At 45.6% G+C, this 21,393-nt stretch overlaps 1 protein-coding gene across 2 annotated transcripts in view; it reads left to right on the forward strand.

Annotated features, from left to right (window-relative positions):
* Positions 1-21,393, forward strand: part of PLB1 (phospholipase B1) — a 116,283-nt gene that overhangs the window by 92,808 nt on the left and 2,082 nt on the right. Inside the window, exons 49-57 of one of the 2 annotated variants that reach the window (XM_068158823.1) lie at positions 1,652-1,751; positions 3,437-3,488; positions 5,389-5,469; positions 6,537-6,602; positions 7,916-8,010; positions 9,206-9,287; positions 11,115-11,219; positions 13,562-13,657; positions 20,815-20,889. In XM_068158823.1, coding sequence (XP_068014924.1) covers positions 1,652-1,751; positions 3,437-3,488; positions 5,389-5,469; positions 6,537-6,602; positions 7,916-8,010; positions 9,206-9,287; positions 11,115-11,219; positions 13,562-13,657; positions 20,815-20,889 — 752 coding nt within the window. Of the gene's footprint in view, positions 1-1,651; positions 1,752-3,436; positions 3,489-5,388; positions 5,470-5,615; positions 5,671-6,536; positions 6,603-7,915; positions 8,011-9,205; positions 9,288-11,114; positions 11,220-13,561; positions 13,658-20,814; positions 20,890-21,393 lie in introns of those variants that run through there. The other variant, XM_068158824.1, reaches the window with a different exon arrangement.

A 21,393-nucleotide genomic window follows, 5' to 3' on the forward strand; every position in this document is an offset into this window, starting at 1 on the left:
GACTGACTGTAATGACTGTGGGCAAATGAAGGGTTATGAAACAATTAGTGGTCCATCTAGCTAGGACTGCTGACAAGGCTGTGGTTCCTTCTGATCATTTCAAGTTGCCACTTGCACTGAAAAGAAAACTAAAAAAAGGTCAATTTCTTGTCCTCATGTAATTGGTGCCTGTAGTTGCCATAGAAACCACTAAATGGTCAGTGTGACTATAAACTGGTAGGACTTGGTTCACAATGGTTCATCTATTTGTATGTGATCCATGCTGTGGAGCAGTCTGACAATATCTGACATTGTTGGGAATAAAATCTGATATGTTTTTGTCTTGTACCATGCACATCACCGTGTTTAAAGAAAAATACAAGGCACATTTCATTTATGCATTATAAATGAGATTCTATCAAGAGGTTTCAGACAGCACTACAGACACAGCAACAATAGCAGCCTTCAGGCATCATGCTTCCTTGCTGGAGGTTTTGCTGAAACCTAGAAAAATGAATAAAATTTACTTCTTTGTGATAAATACTGTCTTGATGGATAGCTGGAAGAGCAGGAGGCAGAGGGCCTTATCTGGAGCAACTGCTCCTGATAATGAAGGAAAGTAACCATGATTACTCTGGCACTTAAATTCAAGATCAGTGAGCAGCCTGGGACCTGCACATCTTTCAGGCTGCCAGGTACTGACTCCTCAAGGGCTTGAGGAAAAATAATTGTAGGGCTCAAATTTGGACAGTAACTAGGTTCTCCACCGCACGTATGCCTGAGTGCCGGGTTCTACACATTGACCACAACATCCCCATGCAGTGCTACAGGCTGGGGTCAGAGTGGCTGAAGAGCAGCCAGGCAGAAAGGGACCTGGGGATACTGGTTGACAGTAGGCTGAACATGAGCCAGCAGTGTGCCCAGGTGACCAAGAAGGCAAATGGCATCCTGGCCTATATCAGGAACAGTGTGGCCAGCAGGAGCAGGGAAGTCATTGTGCCCTGTACTCAGCACTGGTTAGGCCACACCTTGAGTCCTGTGTCCAGTTCTGGGCTCCTCAGTTTAGGAAAGATGTTGACTTGCTGGAAGGTGTCCAGAGAAGGGCAACAAAGCTGGGGAGGGGTGTGGAGCACAGCCCTATGAGGAGAGGCTGAGGGAGCTGGAGTTGCTTAGCCTGGAGAAGAGGAGAGGCTCAGGGGAGACCTTCTTGCTGTCTACAACTCCCTGAAGGGAGGTTGTAGCCAGGTGGGGGTTGGTCTCTTCTCCCATGCAACCAGCACCAGAATAAGAGGACACAGTCTCAAGCTGTGCCAGGGGAGGTTTAGGTGGGATGTTAGGAAGAAATTCTTCTGAGAAAGAGTGATTGGCCATTGGAATGTATTTCCCGGGGAGGTGGTGGAGTCACCATCACTGGAGGTGTTTAGGAAGAGACTGGATGGGATGCTTGGTGCCATGGTTTAGTTGATTAGATGGTGTTGGGTGATAGGTTGGGCTTGATGATCTCAAAGGTCTTTTCCAACCTGGTTAATTCTATTCTAGTCTAGTCTAGTCTATAAGGTCATGGTGAAAAGATAGGTCGATATTCTCACCACTCAGTTGACTTGTGCTTCTGCAAGAGACAATGCTGCTGGTTGTACTGTGGATGGTTAAACATTGTGTTATTTCTTTTAAGATATCCTGAAAACATTCAGTCCAAACCTCTTTGGCTTCTCCACTGGCAGCTCTAGGGAAACAGCTGGATTCAACGTTGCAGAAGGAGGGGCCACAGCACGGTAAGCACAGTCACATCTGAGAGAGGAGAGAGGGGTGAGAACTAATGGATTGGCAGATGTTCTTTGAAGGGCATGCTAAGGTTAAAGTAGTACTGAAGGCCTACTTGTAGTGAGTATGTTTCTGTGATTTGTTGCTTTCTTTAATGCAGTATTTGGGGAATTTATTTGTATTGCTTTCTAAGTTAGAGATAAACTTCCTTCCATTATCCTTCCCTTTCTTCCTCCTGCCCAGAATTTCTGAGCCAATGTCTTAGTTATGCTTCTAATTCCACCAGTATTTTTTTCTGTCCAGCCTTTAGCATACAAGGCTCTGATTCATGGTCAGGCCATATCTGAAATGGAAAAAAAAAAAGGCAGCAGGAGCATCTTTCATTTTTTTCTTCTTGATTTCTGGGAAATGTGCCTCAAACTAACAAATAGAAGCCCACTGCTACCTTAATAGCATTTAAAAAGATTGGTGTTTGCAATACATAGAAGGATGCAGCTGGGAATTAATTCCTTTCTCCTCATGAATAAAAAACTGTACTAGTCTGTTAAGAACCAAAATGTTTAAGAATTTGTATTACATATGCTGTGCCTGCTCTGTGGATACTCATGGGATTTGTTCCCAAGACATTCTGTGACTGCTGTAACAGTCATTAAATTTGGGTTGTAATTGGTTTTCAGGATAGCTAGCAAAGCTTGTGTAGCTACTAAGTACTTGATGGGTGCCTTGACCAAAGACTCAGGGTGACCAGTATAGGTTCTGGGAGTTCAAATAATGTAACTGCATATGTGTAGGTGTTGGAGAGAGGCAGGGCTCATTAGCTCAATTACAGTCTTTTTCTAGTATATCAAGAGCTCAAGTTTCCAGCTGGTGTCTCAGTGTGGTTTATGCTTTGGCCTGTAGGTGTTGAATGCTGCTCAGAGCTGGACTGAGGCTCCCCAGCCTGGCAGTTCCACAACGTAAGCAGTACCTTCCAGCCATAAGACAAGCTGTGGGAATTTAAGGCCAGATCAGGGAGGCTGGTTAGGTGCCCAGCTTCTGTGTAAGCACCTAACTCCCTCACTAGATTTCTGAGGGAGTTATGCAACTAAATATCTCTGTGCATCTGGGTATTAGTGATTTTTCCCCAAACAAAACACAGTTAAGCTAACTCTGACATGGGAAAAAATCATCCCAGTTGCCTGCCACTTGGCAGCCATCCTAGCTGGAGCACTTTTAGATCACATTTTGGAACTGCTGCTGATCTTGGTCCTTCCTTGTCCTTTTGAGGCATTGCTTTTCATCTACTGATTTCTATTGATCCTAAAATTCCCTGAAATGAGGAGTGGGAGATCAAGAATACACTTTGAGAGAGTGCATCTAAGAAGTTGTTCTTCACAGAAAGAGTGATTTGCCATTAGAATGTGCTGCACAGGGAGGTGGTGGAGTCACCATCACTGGAGGTGTTTAGGAAGAGACTGGATGGGGTGCTTGGTGCCATGGTTTAGTTGATGAGATGTTGTTGGGTGATAGGTTGGACTCGATGATCTCAAAGGTCTTTTCCAACCTGGTCTATTCTATTCTATTCTATTCTATTCTATTCTATTCTATTCTATTCTATTCTATTCTATTCTATTCTATTCTGTTCTGTTCTGTTCTGTTCTGTTCTGTTCTGTTCTGTTCTGTTCTGTTCTAAAATGCTTCTGTCCTCCCTCTACAGCAATATGACAGTCCAAGCACATAAATTGGTGGAGCTAATGAGAAGCAGCTCGGTAAGTAGAACCTGGACCACCCCTTGAGTACTCCTGTGGTCACTGGGAGATGACTTTAATTAATGTGGTGCTTAAGTAGTGAAGAATGCTTTGCTGGTGGAAAAAAAGAGTTGGTGTCCTTGCCTCTGGTGTGCTTCCCAGTATGAATGTGCCAGGGATTAATTTGCCTGTATGAATCCATGCAGGCAGTGTGGCCAGGAACTCTAAGGATGGTAGTGAGGAAGAGGAGAGATCTGAAGGTTTTGAGAGGGATCACAGGACTTCCTAGTTAAGCAGCAGCATTCAGAATGGAGGTCAGAAAATCTGAGTGTAAAGACACTGGAGCAGGCACCTGGTAACCAAGGTGAATCTCACTCTCAGGTCTGGGAAATGACAGTACTGGGAAGAGGGATGACTGAAGCCTTCCCAGGAGATTAGGCCCTCTGAAACTCTGATTTTGAACATGCAAGTGATTAATTGGTGTCCAGATTAATCCAGGGGTTGGGTGAATTACTGACATGCCACAAGCTTTTAGGGAATTAGTAGGCAATCTAGTATTGTGAACCAGATTTCTTTGCCTGCTCCGCTGAGGGCTACAAAGAGGTCCAAAAGGGTGACTCACTGATAAAAGTCCATCAGTTTAGTCAACAATATATTTATTAATAGTTATTCATTAATATGTATTTATTAATATTCATTAATTACTAATTTATTAATTCAGCTGCTGTCATTTGGGGTGGGGAGAGGAAATATGGGAGAAAAACAAGGCTGCACTGCTCCAAGTGTGGGCTGAATTTGAGTGGATGACTGTTTGGGTGTGAGCTGTTGGTTCAGGGAATTGTAAAGGAATGGGAGTGCCCAGTGCTCCTTGGCTGAGGCTGAATGGAAAGGGAAGGTACTGAATAAGCAGGATTTGTCAAAGCATGTGTCTCTCCATGCCAGCTCTCTGGGTGGATGCTGCATGCCAACCCCACTGTCAGTTACTCTGCATTAACCATCATTTGGCAGAGTAAAAGCAGCTGGCACAGCTCTTCAATAACATAGTCCATGGCTCTAGAGCTTTGTTTTATTCACTGCTTTTTATGAATTTCAAAAGAAGAAAACGGGGAAGTTCCTGTCTCTTTTCCTCTTTGTGAAAGGCTTTCTGAGCAAAGTGCTGGTTAAGGAGAATTCAGACCTGTGGGTGATTCCCAGGCCCTTCCTCTATTTGTGGGATCCTTTTACAGATGTTTGTTATGTAAATGCACCACACTAAAAATAGCTGCCTTTGATTCTTTTCTTTGTACTGAATGTTACAAAATGTTTTGATGAGATCCAGCTCTCAGCAGCTCCTATTGTTAGCCTGCGGTGACGTGGGTGCTGCAGCTGCCCTTATATGAGCTCAGTGAAGTCACCAGCCTCCCGGACTCTTCTATGTTAATCCAGCTGTCTGTTTCCTGGGGCACCGTTTGCCCCTTCTGGCCATAGGGTAACACTCACCCATCTGGCAGGGATGCCCAGTAATTCCAGTTCCACAGCTCCCTGAGTCACTCCAGCATCCACTCCCACACTGCTTCATTCTCACACTGCCTGCAGTGTTCAGCTGCAGCTGGTAAATCTCTCCTGTCCTACCCCGCTCTGAAGCTGACATTTATTTAGGGACCCTTGCTGCCACAGAGACATTTCCATGCTTGGCTACCCTGACAGATCTTGTGTGCTGCAGTGGATTTCCATACAAAAGTCAAGGTGAATTGCAACCAGAATATCAAACAGTTCACATTTCCCCCCTGGACAGATGCTTTCCTTTTGCCAGCTTAACTCAGCATGCCTTTTTTTTCTAGTCTGCTATGCTGTCTGTAACCCTTTTAACCCCATTTGTGAGCGTTACCTCTGCATGCTTAAGCAGTGGATGCTGCAATCTGTTAATTTTATGTGCCACTAGGAAATTAATTTCAAGGAAGATTGGAAGCTGATCACTGTCCTCATTGGAGGCAACGACCTATGCCAGTACTGTTTGGACAAGGTTTGTATCTCCAAATTAGGTATGCTTATCCAGGCACTTGGCAAGAGGCCAGCCCTGGAAATTTAACCTTTCTCTCTCTCTGAGCCAAAGTTCCTCTGTTTAAAAAGCACTTAGAAGTCCTGTTCCTTTCATCTGTGTTGTATCAGAAACAAGTGCACAGCTTTTAATATTGGAACACTGTAGCTCTGCAGTAATGCATTATTTAGGAACCATATTAAAGAGATCACCAAGGATAAACCAAAGAGATCTCCCAGTTTAACAGGATGAAGCAATCAAAACAGCATGATGTCTTAGGTATGTTGTTATGGGGGCACAAGAGAAACTTTGTTCTGGAAAGCATCTCCAAGAAATAATTACTGAGGATGCCTAATTCTTGCTTCAGAATGACACTTACAGAAAGAACATCAATTTATAGTGAAAAAGATGTCTTCAGCTGTCAGTAGTTATCTTGTCCAAAAGGGCTCCTGTGGCACAGGCTGGAAGTCTGGACCTCATCTTGTTGAAATGACAAGGAACTGTTCTCAGTTTTGCTCATTTTCCTTTAGAGGCTCCTCCCTAGAGCCTCTGCCCTGACAGCTACACCTCTATAACTACGTTCATGTAACTGTTTTGCCTCTGGGGTTTGTGTGGCCTGACAGCCTCCACATCAATTTCCCTGCACTGTCAGTTTAGAAAAACAAGCTATTACTGTGTTTATAAGGCAAACCAGTCTGGTCTGGGTCCCATAAAAGACAATCTGAAATAAAAAAAATGTGATTTATGTAGGCATTTGTCAGGCAAAGATTCTGCCAAGAGCTATCATATATCTTGGGGATTTTCTATGGACATTAAAGGGGTATGCTAGTGACACAGAAACATGAGCACTATATAACCTGTGTGCATGTGGCAATAAACCTCTTGATATGAAAAATATACTTGCTGACAAAGAGAAAAAGAGCACTGAGTCAGTATGTCTTTTCTTGGACTGCCTTGCAACCAGAGTCTATGGACTTCTTTGTTCAGATGGAAGAGTTCAACTTAGGTCCTGAAAGAAGGCTGATCCTATTTATTTATTTAAAATTACACAGGAAAACTATTCAGTGCAGAAGTATGTAAAGCACCTTCAGGACATGCTGGATATTTTCTATGAGGAGGTAAGCTTTGAAGATACCCTTAAAGCTATGTTCCTGGCAAGCACACCAATGTTTTTCTCACCTCTGACGGACTGTAAGGGATTCTGTTTTGTGCAAGGTCATCTTTGAATTAGCTGGAGTTGGACTGCTCCTCAGCACTGCATTTCAACAATTCTGTGAGCTATTGTTATTCTATGAGCTATTCTACACATTTACCACAACAACCCCATGCAGTGCTACAGACTGGGGTCAGAGTGGCTGGAGAGCAGCCAGGCAGAAAGGGATCTGGAGGTACTGGTTGATAGTAGGTTGAACATGAGCCAGCAGTGTGCTCAGGCAGCAAAGAAGGCCAATGGCATCCTGGCCTGTATCAGGAATAGTGTGGCCAGCAGGAGCAGGGAGGTCATTGTGCCCCTGGGCTCAGCACTGGTTAGGCCACATCTTGAGTCCTGTGTCCAGTTCTGGGCCCCTCAGTTTAGGAAAGATGTTGAGTTGCTGGAACATGTCCAGAGAAGGGCAATGAAGTTGGGGAGGGGTTTGGGGCACAGCCCTGTGAGGAGAGGCTGAGGGAGCTGGGGTTGCTTAGCCTGGAGAAGAGGAGGCTCAGGGGAGACCTTATTGCTCTCTAGAACTCCCAGAAGGGAGGTTGTAGGCAGGAGGGGGTTGGTCTCTTCTCCCAGGCAACCAGCACCAGAACAAGAGGACACAGTCTCAAGCTGCACCAGGGGAGGTTTAGGATGGCTGTTAGGAAGAAGCTCTTCACAGAAAGAGAGATTGGCCACTGGAATGTTCTGCCCAGGGAGGTGGTGGAGTCACTATCACTAGAGGTGTTTAGGAAGAGACTGGATGGGGTGCTTGCAGCCATGGTTGAGTTGATTAGATGGTGTTGGGTGATAGGTTGGGCTCGATGATCTCAAATGTCTCTTCCAACCTGGTTAATTCTATTCTATTCTATTCTACCCTGAGACAGTGGGCTGCAGTTTCAGGAAAACTCTGTGTTTCACAGGTTTTTTTGCTGTGGACCAAACATAGCACAATCCTAGTGCCAGTTTTGATGGCTAAGGCAACTATACAGATTTTCATTTGCCCTAGAGAAAATGGAAAATGGCCCAGGGAATGAAGCAGTGTTCATGCTAGCTGCCAGGAATTTTTTGGCTGACAGCCACTGTATGTCTCCCTCCTTCTCCCTTTACACGTCGTCCTTGCACATGCCATTGGCTGTAGTCGGTGAGGTTTGCACTAGACTCCCTGACCTATGGATCACATCTTTTTCTCACTTTGTAGCTGTATCACGTTCTGTGATTTGATATGTCTGATTGTTATAATCCTTGCAGCTCCCAAGAGTCTTTGTCAACATGGTGGACATACTAGATATGTCTGGACTGCGTCAGATAGCAGCAAGCTCTTCAGAGTGTGCTTTGAAACTAAAGTAAGTGAGGAAAAAAAGGTCTTTGCTTTTAAAGTCCTGGGTTTTTTGGATCAACCTAAATTGCTTCTACAGAAGGACATCCTCACTGAGCTTTCCAAGCTACTTTTGTTGCAGCCTTTAACTGATGCCCTAGTTCCCATTAACTTCCTATTACTTCTTCCAATACTTTACCTAGAAGGCATGCACTTGTAGATAGCAGAGTCATCATGTTTCTTCTCAGTTCTGATGCAGCATGTCACAGAACATATAATTAATGTACTACCATATAATTAATGTACTACCGAACTTCAAGGCCTTTTTTTGACCCCGGCCACTGAGTGCTCTGCAGCACGGGCTGACATACGTGACACTTTTCCATGTATTCAGTGCTGCATTACCTGTGATGCAGGATGGGATGCATAAAGCAGAATGCCCAATCAGGAACTGCTTTTTGCACCTAATGGAGATGAGAATCCTAGCTAAAGATTTGAGGGACTTGTTGTAAAAAGCATCAGTACCTTTACAGGAGTCAGGATGGACATAAACAGGCTCTTTAGTCTAGCAGAGATAGGTGTAACAAACCAGTAGTTGGAAGCTAATAAACTCAAATGAAACTAGGCACAATTTTTAAGTAATAGAAGCAATTCACTGCTGGAATGTACCAGAAGGGGAAATAAGGAATTGACCATCTTGCTTGATGTCTTCATATTCATGTCAAGCACATTTCCTGGAGGATGCATTTTAGTATTAGTTGTGAGTTTCAGCACAGTTTATTACTGCTTGACGTGGGGGTAACAGACTAAACCGCAGTGATCTAAGGAGTCAGAATACATAAACAATTTGTCCTTTCTATCTTTGAACCCCTGGGTTTCTGAAAATCTTCTGTAAGCCTAGGTATAGGAGTTTGGAGATCTTTATTCTAACGTGTGACTTCCTGCTAAAGTGCGGCATACTAAACACTTTTGTGTTTTACCTGAGTTTGGATCTTGCAGTTATTACGAGGTATGGCAGGCATTCATGTGGAAAACTAAACCAGCTAAAAACTAAGTCAATAAGAATTTATTTAAGTATCTATTACTAAGCCAATGAGATGGCTGTCTTTGGGGGTGTGAGCTTTGAGTACCTATCCTGAGCTTCTTGAAGCAGACACATGTTGCTGAGGAACTGTATAGGCTACTCCAGGTTGGCTTCTAATTTGACATTTCTTTCATTGAAGGAATGTTTGCCCATGTGTCTTAAACCCTGAGGAAAATTCTTCCGAACTACAAGAAATTAAGAGAGTTAACAGAGATTTTCAGGTAATAAATACCTTGATTCTGTAACTGGCTATTGTCACCTGAGTCTTTTGATACTGCTTTCTTTGCTGCCCTTGGTCTTATGGATATCCTCAGCAGGACAGAGACCATATGACTGGGAAAGAGTGTGGCTCCAGTGTAACTAAAACTGCAGCTAGCTAACCAGTGGGCAGCAGTGCAAGCCTTTCCATGTGGCTTTATGATTTGACCTAAGTTGTGACCTGGAGGCAGACTGGGGCAGGTTTTGTTTCCAGTTGCTGTTTTGACAGCTGAAAAGGAGTTACTGATGACAGCTGTTCTGTTGATATGTCTTTGTCCATTATGAATCCAATGAATAGCTCACAGGAATTAACATGTCATGTCACTGCAAGGGCGGCAAATTACCTTGCGTCAGCTGTTTCATGGTTACTCTTAGCAGAGAAAATGAACTAAACCAAGCTGATGCTCCTTTCTTTTGCTGTGGCCTGAGAATGTGCACATTGATAGCTTACCATGGGTCAGCTCGCTGAGAGTAACTTTTCATAGCCTCAAGCATAAGATTCACTCAAATTTAACGAAGGCTATAAACAGCTATTGGAGCAGAAGGTTTTCCCATCATTCCATCCTGTGAATACAGGAATCACTGTGTAAGTTCACATTATGCTGTCCAGTCTTCTATTCACCATCCCTGGAGGTGTTTAGGAAGAGCCTGGATGAGGCACTTGTTGCCATGGTTTAGTTGATTGGATGGTGTTGGATGATAGGTTGGATTTGATCTCGAAGGTCTTTTCCAACCTGGTTAATTCTATTCTATTCTATGATGCTCAAAGTTTACTCTCAAACTATCATGTTCTTTGACTTAATCCGTGATCTGCAGCAAGGTAAGTTATCAAAAAACTGCTGACTGTCTGACATACTCCTCTTTCTATGGCTCCTTGACAATTTCTATTCTATTCTATTCTATTCTATTCTATTCTATTCTATTCTATTCTATTCTATTCTATTCTATTCTACTCTACTCTACTCTACTCTACTCTATTCTACTCTACTCTACTCTACTCTACACTGGCTCTGGGCAGCGGATGTTGTTCGATGAACGCGATGATGCCAAAAGAAATGCATGTTGGAAGATGCTTGTATAAACCTATGCAGGGGGCCAATTTCCTTAACTATGAAAGTGAGGTTAGGAATGTTTTGAGATGTTATTAGCAACATTAACATTTATATCCATACGCTGGCCAGTCACAAGGATAAGTTTCTGTTATCTCTATGAATGTCCATTGGCGTAATTTTCAGAAGTGGAAGGTGATTTGTTAATGTTTGTTTTACTTCAAGCATATCTTTCTGAAAAAAGAAAGTGCACTTCAGTCTCAGATTGGCCTTCTGAGCTTATTTGTCCCTTTTAAAGGTGTTGATCTTATTCCTTAGAAAACAATTCTCTGTAAACTTCAATCTTATTGTGATCTCAAGGTTGTTGGATAAATCCTTCCAGCGAAGCAGCCAGCAGTCAGAAGAAAAAGGGAAGAAATGAATGAAGTGGAATGTGAGATATTGCTGGGGGTACATCTCACATCTGACCAATGAAACTAGTTTAGAATAATCTCTTGTTTTCCTTTTTACACCCAACTGTGGATTTGTTTGTACTTCTTCACTGTCCTGCTCAAAGAACTACAGCTACATTTTAAAGGCATAGCCTGAGACTGTCACAACTACTCAACTGGATTTATACTGGTGACTTATGGCTGCCTACCTTGAAAGAAGTTTAATATGCATGTTTTTGATAGCTGACAAACATTCTAAGATGAACCTTGTAAGTAACTTTCCTGTTCCCAACCATCCAACTCCGTACAGGCTGAAGCTATGCAGCTTATCTACAGCGGTCAGTACGAAGAGCGGGAGGACTTCGCAGTTGTCATTCAGCCATTTTTCCGCAACACTTTGTTGCCTCTGGATAGCGTAAGTCCTCTTCTCCTTTCCCATTACACAAAGACCAGGGTGCCCTGAATTCTTTAAGGCAGTAAGACCCATGTCAGAAGGACTGTGTTTTCTTCTCCTCGCACAGTCTAGCAGCACAGCGTGTTGCAAGGAGAGTGACAGAGGAGAAGACAGGAAAGACTGTGCTGTCTGTGACTCAGAATGGCTTTAGGAATCGTTTGTAGTGTGCACACATTAGACCTAAGCACCTTCTGGTTTCATCTAAGCTGCTTGTACGTTCCCCTCTTGCTTCTCCTGTTTGTGGGCTTCGTTGGTATTCACCCCAATATTTTTCTAATTGAGGTGCTGGAGTATGCCTACGTTTCCTTCGCATGTAGACCAATGCTTGCATGCATGGTTCATCACAGCTTGAAAACAGGAAGCAGACTTCTAGCCATCTTAGCATTGTGTATGCTGTACATTTAATCAGGGTGAATGCTAATCAAAACCATGAGGTTTTGCACAATACTGATTATTTTGCCATATCGCTCCCATTCTGTTCTGTCAGCTTTCAAGCCCAAGGAATGGTTGCCATACTGAGGAGGAATTTTTTTCCCTGTGAAAGACATTTGTGACAACTATATAAGCCCACAATTAGTAGCCCTGCCTGAAAAAGCAGCAAAATTTCAACCCCTGAAATGTTGTGACTCTGAGCTGTGGAAGTTTTATAAGCCAGAATAAGCAAACCATTTTCTATCAATTCTTTGCAAGATGGAGTGAGGATCAGTGGTAGAGTTCACATAAGAGATGTGATTTGTTAGTTTAATGATAAATTTAGGTTTGTTACTAGAATTGCTGTGTGAGGTTGAGCAGGCTGCATTACACAAAAGGTCCCAGGATGCACTATTCACTCCACAGTTTGGGCCCCTCAGTTTAGGAAAGATGTTGAGTTGCTAGAATGTGTCCAGAGAAGGGGAACGAAGCTGGGGAGGGGTTTGGAGCACAGCCCTGTGAGGAGAGGCTGAGGGAGCTGGGGTTGCTTAGCCTGGAGAAGAGGAGGCTCAGGGGTGACCTTACTGCTGTCTACAACTACCTGAAGGGAGGCTGTAGCCAGGTTGGGGGTTGGTCTCTTCTCCCAGGCAACCAGCACCAGAACAAGAGGACACAATCTCAAGCTGTGCCAGGGGAGGTTTAGGCTGGCTATTAGGAAGAAGTTCTTCCCAGAAAGAGAGACTGGCCATTGGAATGTGCTGCCCAGGGAGGTGGTGGAGTCACCATCTCTGGAGGTATCATAGTTTCATAGTATCACTCAGGGTTGGAAGGGACCACAAGGATCATCTAGTTCCAACCCCCCTGCCATGGGCAGGGACACCCCACGTTAGATCAGGCTGGCCAGAGCCTCGTCCAGCCTGGGCTTAAACACCTCCAGGGACGGGGCCTCAACCACCTCCCCGGACAACCTATTCCAGGACTTCACCACTCTCATGGGGAAGAACTTCCTCCTCACATCCAGCCTGAATCTCCCCACCTCCAGCTTCATTCCATTCCCCCTAGTCCTATCACTACCTGAGATCCTGAGAAGTCCCTCCCCAGCCTTCCTGTAGGCCCCCTTCAGATACTGGAAGGCCACAATTAGGTCACCTCGGAGCCTTCTCTTCTGCAGACTGAACAGCCCCAACTCCTTCAGTCTGTCCTCATAGGAGATGGTGCTCCAGCCCTCCGATCATCCTCGTGGCCCTTCTCTGGACACCTTCCAGCACATCCATATCCCTCTTGTACTAGGGGCTCCAGAACTGGACGCAGTACTCCAGGTGGGGTCTCACCAGGGCTGAGTAGAGGGGGAGGATCACCTCCCTTGACCTGCTGGCCACACTTCTCCTGTTGCAGCCCAGGATCTGACTGGCTTTGCGGGCTGCTAGTGCACACTGAGAGCTCATGTTGAGCTTTTTGTCCACCAGCACCCCCAAGTCTCTCTCCTCAGGGCTGCTTTCCAGCCAGTCACTGCCCAGCCTGTATTTGTGCCTGGGATTGCCTCGACCCAGATGCAGGACCCTTCACTTGGTCTTGTTGAACCTCATGAGGTTGGTGTTTAGGAAGAGACTGGATAAGGTACGTGGTGCCATGGTTTAGTTGATTAGATGGTGTTGGGTAATAAGTTGGACTCGATCTCAAAGCTCTTTTCCAACCTGGTTAATTCTGTACTCTGTATTCAGTTAGGAGTATCTGAGTTTATTTCCATTGTCAAAATATAAGCACATGTGTAGCCTTTAGAGAGATACCAGAATTGTGAGGTGGGTATGCTGAAGGCAGTGCATTATACGATAAAACATTACAGATCTGAAAGTTTAAATTGTGCTGAGAAATACTTTTTTGCTTTTATACAGAATGGCAACCCAGACCTGAGTTTCTTTGCTGCAGACTGCTTTCATTTCAGTCTAAGAGGATATGCTGAGATGGCCATGGCTCTCTGGAATAATATGGTAAGTGGTTATGACTTAGACCTCTCTGTGTTTATGGTAGCAGTCTCTAGGAAAGATCATGAGCAAGATGTCTAAAACAAAACAACAAACAATATATAAAACTGATATCCTGAAAAGAGAGGGGGGAAGCTTCTCAACTCTTGAGGCCCTTCTAGTCTGCATTGCTTAGGGACACAAACTGATGTGATCACGTTGCATAAAACAGTGCAAGACTTTTGCTCATTCAAAAATAAAAATGTCCCTTCTCATTTGGTCAATAACTTGGTCAATAAAGAAGGAAAAAAGCTAGCACAGTTAAACTTTCAGTCATGTAGGTTTCCTGAAAATGTGTAGAGAAGAGAAGAGAAGAGAAGAGAAGAGGAAGAGAAGAGAAGAAGAGAAGAGAAGAGAAGAGAGAGAAGAGAAGAGAAAGAGAAGAGAAGAGAAGAGAAGAGAGAAGAGAAGAGAGAGAGAGAAGAGAAGAGAAGAGAAGAGGAAAGAGAAGAGAAGAAGAAGAAGAAGAGAAGAGAAGAGAAGAGAAGAGAAGAGAAGGGGGAGAGAAGGGGAGAGAAGGGGAGAGAAGGGGAGAGAAGGGGAGAGAAGAGGGAGAGAAGGGGAGAGAGAAGGGGAGAGAAGGGGGGAGAGAAGGGGGAGAGAAGGGGGAGAGGAGAGGAGAGGAGAGGAGAGGAGAGGAGAGGAGAGGAGAGGAGAGGAGAGAGAGGAGAGGAGAGGAGAGGAGGAGAGGGAGAGGAGGGAGAGGAGAGGTTCGGAGAGGTTCGGAGAGGAGGAGAGAGAGGTTCGGAGAGGAGAGGAGAGGAGAGGAGAGGAGAGGAGAGGAGAGAGGAGAGGAGAGGAGAGGGAGAGGAGAGGAGGGAGAGGAGAGGAGAGGAGAGAGGAGAGGAAGAGGAGAGGAGAGGATTAACCAGGTTGGAAGAGACCTTTGAGATCATCAAGTCTAATCAATCTATCATCTGACACCACCTAATCAACAAAACCATGCAACCAAGCACCCTAAACCTCCCCTGGCACAGCTTGAGACTGTGTCCTCTTATTCTGATGCTGGTTGCCTGGGAGAAGAGACCAGCCCCCACCTGGGCTACAACCTCTCTTCAGGTAGTTGTAGACAGCCATAAGGTCTCCCCTGAACCTCCTCTTTTCCAGGCTGAGCAACCCCAACTCCCTCAGCCTCTCCTCATAGGACTTGTGCTTAAGGCCACTCCCCAGCTTTGTTGCCCTTCTCTGGACACCTTCCAACACTCAACATCTTTCCTAAACTGAGGGGGCCCAGAACTGGACACAGGACTCAAGGTGTGGCCTAATCAGTGCTGAGTACAGGGCACAATGGCTTCCCTGCTCCTGCAGGCCACACTGTTCCTGATCCAGGCCAGGATACCATTGGCTCTCTTGGCTGCCTGGGCACACTGCAGGCTCATGTTCAGCCTACCATCGACCAGTACCCCCAGGTCCCTTCCTGCCTGGCTGCTCTCCAGCCAATCTGGAATGAGCTTGCCTTCTTCAGTGAATTCTGTTAGATTTATAAGGCAAAACTGCATGTGATCTATTCTTTCTGCCATTAATATTGCGGACATGTTGTACCACCCACTCTAGCAATTCTAGCAGAGTCACTACAGAAATGGGGGGGGCTGAAGTCATACCTATGATGCCTCTGCTTGCAGTCACATTCCTTCTGTAGTTGTAGGGGAAATGATAGCTTTTGAATAGTGCTGGAAGTCTGTAACATTGAGACTCTTGAACATATCCTGAGAAGGGCAATGAGGCTGGTGAGAGGCCTCAAGCACAACCCTGTGAGGAGAGGCTGAGGGAGCTGGGGTTGTTTAGCCTGGAGAAGAGGAGGCTCAGGGGAGACCTTATTGCTCTCTACAACTCCCTGAAGGGAGGTTGTAGCCAGGTGGAGATTGGTCTCTTCTCCCAGGCAACCAGCACCAGAACAAGAGGACACAGTCTCAAGCTGTGCCAGGGGAGGTTTAGGCTGGAGGTGAGGAGAAAGTTCTTCCCAGAGGAGTTGTTGTCCATTGGAATGTGCTGCCCAGGGAGATGGTGGAGTCACCATCCCTGGAGGTGTTCAAGAGGGGATTAGATGTGGCACTTGGTGCCATGGTCTAGTAGTCTTGAGGTGTTGGGTGACAGGTTGGACTTCATGATCTTTGAGGTCTCTTCCAACCTTGTTGATTCTGTGATTCTGTGAAAAGAGACACATGCTGGACTTGATAACTGCAAAGCCACAGCTGCTTTCAGAACTGTTGTGTTCCCCATGGTGCAAGGAAGTCTGTGGTATTTTCATGCCACAGCAATCTTTCCCTCTCCTGTCTCATAGACACAGGTGCCCACACACATTGTGACAGCAGCTATCCTGTGTCCTGGTTTGTAGAATGAACAGGCATAAATGGAGGGGAATTTCTTTTCAGCATAAATAAAGTTTTGAGCAAAGTGAGGACCTCATGATTCTCCAGAATGAACTGGAGCAAAAGCCCTGGGAGATGCAAGGCAGAAAGCTGTGCAGTTGCTCAGTATAGCGTATGAGCTGTAGGTCAAGTGTTAGAGAAAGCAGAAGATGTACAATGCATGCACATGCTCTGGGTAACCGATTTGTGCATGCATGCCAAACCTGCCTGCTTTCCAACAGGCTTTGTTGTCTGGGACTCCAGATGACAGCAGTCTGGTAGGGTTCATTGTGCGGTAGCTGAAACAGGGCTGGTGGTGGCCCGGAAACCCCAGGCAAATGTAGAAAACATTCAAACTGAGCATTGCTGAGGTTCCAAGAAGAAAAGGCGACAATACCTGGACATATGGTAGCCTTAAATTTGTGTTCTGCTGCCATGTGGTGTTCCTTTTGGCCACTACTCATTCCTGAATCATCATCAGTCCTTTTTCTATACCACCAGAGTTTTATTCTGTCCAGACTGTCACTCATTTCCTACGCGACACAAAGCTTTCTACTCAGGTGGCAGAGATCATGTTCTTACTGCTGCAGTGCCCAACTGTTCCCTTCCACAGAGAGCTGCTGGTCAATGCCAGCTGAAGATTTTACTGTTTACTATTTAAATCTGTTTCTTATAAGACAACTCTGGTTTTTACTTTCAGTCCATGTATGGTGAGGCCGTGCAAGCTTACTGTAAGGCTGTATTGTTTTCCCATTCCCTGAAAAGCTCAGCAGGCTGGAGGCTTACAGCCAAATGACATGGATTCTTCTCAGCACACGTAAAGGGCCAGCCTGTGCCTGGCCACTGCATGGGTATGGAGGGATGGCAATGGCTTAAGGAGCCTTTCCCTCACCATGGTGTTCTTTGCCCTTTTTTTGTTTACCTACATGCAAAGAAAAGCATGCTCCTGCCCTCTGAAGTCAGAGGATTCTGTGGTCCTAAGGGTGCCCCACTAGTCCCAAATTCACTTCATCAGTACCCTGCCCCAGAAGACGAGCACACAGCCAGCGTGTTGAGCTTGTGTACTGCCTCCATGCTTGCCACATACTCTGGAGAAGCTGTGTGTTTCTTCCAGAAGTTGCCCTGCATGCTCATGAACATGCAGATACTGTCGTTTTCGAAGATCAGAAGCTAATGCCTCTGAGGAACAGAGCACAAAGAGATGAAGCAAGGGCAGTTGGCTACAGATTTCTGCACCTTAGCATCCCTTGTCTGGGCTGTGTGCCAGGCTCCTTATCGAGAGCCCTGGCACAGGGACTGTTACAATTATCTACAAATAAGATGTGTGCAGCCACACATCATGCAAATAACCACATCAGAATTTGAGCTATTCCTTTTAAGATGCAATAAAACTACCAAATTCAGTCTTTACAACATTAGCTGGTGGGCAGGCACGGGGATCAGGACTCCTATGAGTCCAGCAGCACCCCAAAACAGTCAGCAAAACTTGGCATTCTGTTTTGTTTCTCATCATCTTTCCACTTGTTAGCTTTCTTCCCTTCCCTAATCACATTTTGCCATGGTTCATCTTTCTCTTTTAATTTTTCAGTCTCTGCTTTGTTGTGTTACAGTATCACAGTATCACTTAGGTTGGAAAGGACCTTGAGGATCATCGAGTCCAACCTGACACCGCAGACCCCATGACTAGACCATGGCACCAAGTGCCACGTCCAATCTCCCCTTGAACGCCTCCAGGGTCGATGACTCAACCACCTCCCTGGGCAACCGGTTCCAATGCCGAATGACTCGCTCGGTGAAGAACTTCCTCCTCACCTCGAGTCTGAACCTCCCCTGGCGCAGCTTGAGACTGTGTCCTCTTGTTCTGGTGCTGGTTGCCTGGGAGAAGAGGCCAACTCCCTCCTGGCTACAACCACCCCTCAGGTAGTTGTAGAGGGCAATGAGGTCACCCCTGAGCCTCCTCTTCTCCAGGCTAAACAATCCCAGCTCCCTCAGCCTCTCCTCATAGGGCTTGTGTTCAAGGCCTCTCACCAGCCTTGTTGCCCTTCTCTGGACACGCTCAAGTGTCTCAATGTCCTTCTTAAACTGAGGAGCCCAGAACTGGACACAGTACTCAAGGTGTGGCCTAACCAGAGCAGAGTACAGGGGCACTATGACCTCCCTGCTCCTGCTGGCCACACTATTCCTAATGCAGGCCAGAATGCTATTGGCCCTCCTGGCCACCTGGGCACACTGCTGGCTCATATTCAGGTGGCTGTCGATCAGCACACCCAGGTCCCTCTCTGTCTGGCAGCTCTCCAGCCACTCCGACCCCAGCCTATAGCTCTGCATGGGATTGCCATAGCCAAAGTGCAGCACTCGGCACTTGGACTTGTTGAATGCCATCCCATTGGACTCTGCCCATCTGACCAGTCGGTCGAGGTCCCTCTGCAGAGCCTTTCTACCCTCTAATTGACTAACATCTGCCCCTAACTTTGTGTCATCTGCAAACTTGCTGATGACTGACTCTACCCCTTCATCCAGATCATCAACGAATATGTTGAAGAGGACAGGGCCCAGCACTGATCCCTGGGGGACACCACTGGTGACTGGCCTCCAGCTGGATGTGGCACCGTTCACGACCACTCTCTGGGCCCGGCCCTCCAGCCAGTTCCTAACCCAGCACAGAGTGTAGTGGTCCAATCCACAGGCTGACAGCTTAGTCAGCAGTTTGCTGTGGGGGACGGTGTCAAAGGCCTTGCTGAAGTCTAGGTAGACCACATCCACAGGCCTCCCCACATCCACCAGGCGGGTCACCTGATCATAGAAAGAGATCAGGTTGGAGAGGCAGGATCTGCCCTTCCTGAATCCATGTTGGCTGGACCTGAGCCCTTGGCCATCCTTCAGGTGCGCAGTTATTGCTGCCAGGATAATCTGCTCCATCACTTTCCCTGGCACTGAGGTCAGGCTGACCGGCCTGTAGTTTCCAGGTTCCTCCATCCGACCCTTCTTGTGGATGGGGACCATGTTGGCCCATTTCCAGTCATCTGGGACCTCAGCGGTGAGCCAGGACTGGAGGAAAATGATGGAGAGTGGCCTAGCTAGCACATCCGCCAGCTCTCTCAGCACCCTAGGATGGATCCCATCTGGTCCCATGGACTTGTGGATATCCAAGTGGCTCAGCAGGTCCCGAACTAACTCCTCATGGATTTCCAGGGTATTACTCTGCTCCCCGACCCCAACGCCCAGCTCCGGAGACCACTCGTCCTGAACTCCTGCCTTGCTGTTAAACACTGAGGCAAAGACTGAGGCAAAGAGGCAAAGAAGGTGTTCAGGACCTCAGCTTTATCCTCATCCTCAGTAACTGTGTTCCCCTCCAGGTCCACCAGGGAGTTCAGGTTCTTCCTGCCCTTCTTCTTATTGTTAATATATTTATAAAAATGCTTTTTATTGTCTTTGACTGAGGTGGCCAGCTTCAGTTCCAGCTGGGCCTTAGCCTCCCTAATTTTATTCCTACATAATCTAACAGCTTCCTTGAACATACCTCGAGAAGCCTTCCCCTCCTTCCAAAGGTGATACAGCCTCCTCTTCCCCCTTGTTGTGTTGTGTTGTGTTGGTTTGGTTTGTTTGGATTTGTTTTGGTTTGGTCTGGGTTTATTTGTTTTTTTTTTTGTTTTGATTTGGTCTGGGTTTATTTATTTTCTTTTAGTTTTGTTTTGTTTTGTTTTTAACAGAACTAAAGAAACTCAGTTTTTCCGTATGGGAATCTTAGGAATGGGATTTGTTTTCTCTGTGTTGTGTTGGGCTTGCTGTGGCATCATTTCTCCCTTTCTCCCCAACGCAGCTGACACTTTAATCACTTGAGGACAGTAAATGCATACATAGACAAGAGCAGAAACACCTGCTCTCCTCTGCACTGAATTCCCAGAAGCGTTGGATGACAGTTCTGTGAGTCTCTGTGGGCTAGTCCTGAAGTCATTGTTTCAGGCATGTCCATACACAGTTGTGAACACTTCAGGTGACATAACTGAGCAAGCCTCTGCTTGTTAGCCTACCTATGGTAACTGATGGGATGTGCCCTCCAGCCAACCACAAATGCTGTGTCGTTAGCCTGCATGTATATTGAGCTTGAAATGGACTCAGGGTGAGCTTATGGTCAGCTGCCACAACGTAGGTGACAACTGATAGTGTGAAAAGCTGCATTTAACTCACTTCTTGCAACCTTGTGAACTTAGCCTCAGCTAAACCTCCCAGAATTTCTTGTCTGAGTGAAGACTGCAAAGGTTGGCACCGTCTCATCCTGTCTCTGTAACTCTGCATAATTTCTGAAGTCAATTCCATCACTGTGACACCTAAGCACCTTTCTTTCAGTATCGTGCTAAGTAACATGACTAACATCTGTCATGTGGGTTCTCTCTCTTTGTGGTTTATACTCTCATTTGGGATGTGTATAGGGGAGAACTGGATATATAGTGAACCACTTTGTTTTAGCAGAATATTCAAAGTATGTGGTATTCAGAGCTATTTTCGCCTCCACTCAGTGCAAGATAAGGAAAGGCTTCTCCTGCTCCTTGTGTCCTGACAGTTTTTCTGCAGACAGTACATCAGAGTCTCAGTGTCTTCAGTTCAGGAGTGTTAAAACATTTGAAAACTTTCCTGTGGTGCATCTTCAACCACGTTTCTTCATTATTGCAATCACCAAAAGAATGAACAAAAAGGTGTAATTATCTAAGTCAGGAGATTCTGAGGAGGAAAAAAAAAAACCTATCATTATGTTCACCATGCTTTTGCCTTCTTCAGCTGGAGCCGGTCGGAGAAAAACAGACTTACAACAACTTTACCCGCGACAGATCAAAACTCAAGTGTCCAAACCCAGTAAGTAAGGGCCAAGATGTCCACACTCTTCATCTACTACTTTGATTTTTCTCCTTTCTTCTTATTGGGAAAAATTCTTTAAAGGATTACCTTTGTGAAGGCTTTAAATAGCTAAATATACTCTTGGTTTTGTCACACAGGAAAAGCTACTTAAATTGTAATGAAAAAAAAAACATTCTCCTCACTGCAGTAGAAAAGATCTCCTCTAAGCCAGTTTTAATGTGTCTGTGTATTTCCATTTGATTGTCAGTAACAAACAAATTTGAAGATGATGCCATCAGTCTCTGAGATGCTTACTTTAGGGGTGGGGTTTTTTTTGTTTGCTTGTTTTAGGAACTTTCAGGCAATGGGGCAGCAAAGAGTTTGAGCTAAGATAGACAGAAGGCAGAAACAGTTGATAGTCTATCTAAAGATTGACAGCTTTTCTCTGGGGAGGGACAATGGGATATTGACTAAATGTTGCCTTCCATGTGGTTCGTTGTCCTAAAACCTTTGCTCTCCCTT

Source organism: Melanerpes formicivorus, unplaced genomic scaffold, assembly GCF_026170545.1.
Source record: "Melanerpes formicivorus ecotype bairdi unplaced genomic scaffold, bMelFor1.0.p_v2 SCAF_43, whole genome shotgun sequence".
In the NCBI taxonomy this organism is placed as follows: Eukaryota; Metazoa; Chordata; class Aves; order Piciformes; family Picidae; genus Melanerpes; species Melanerpes formicivorus.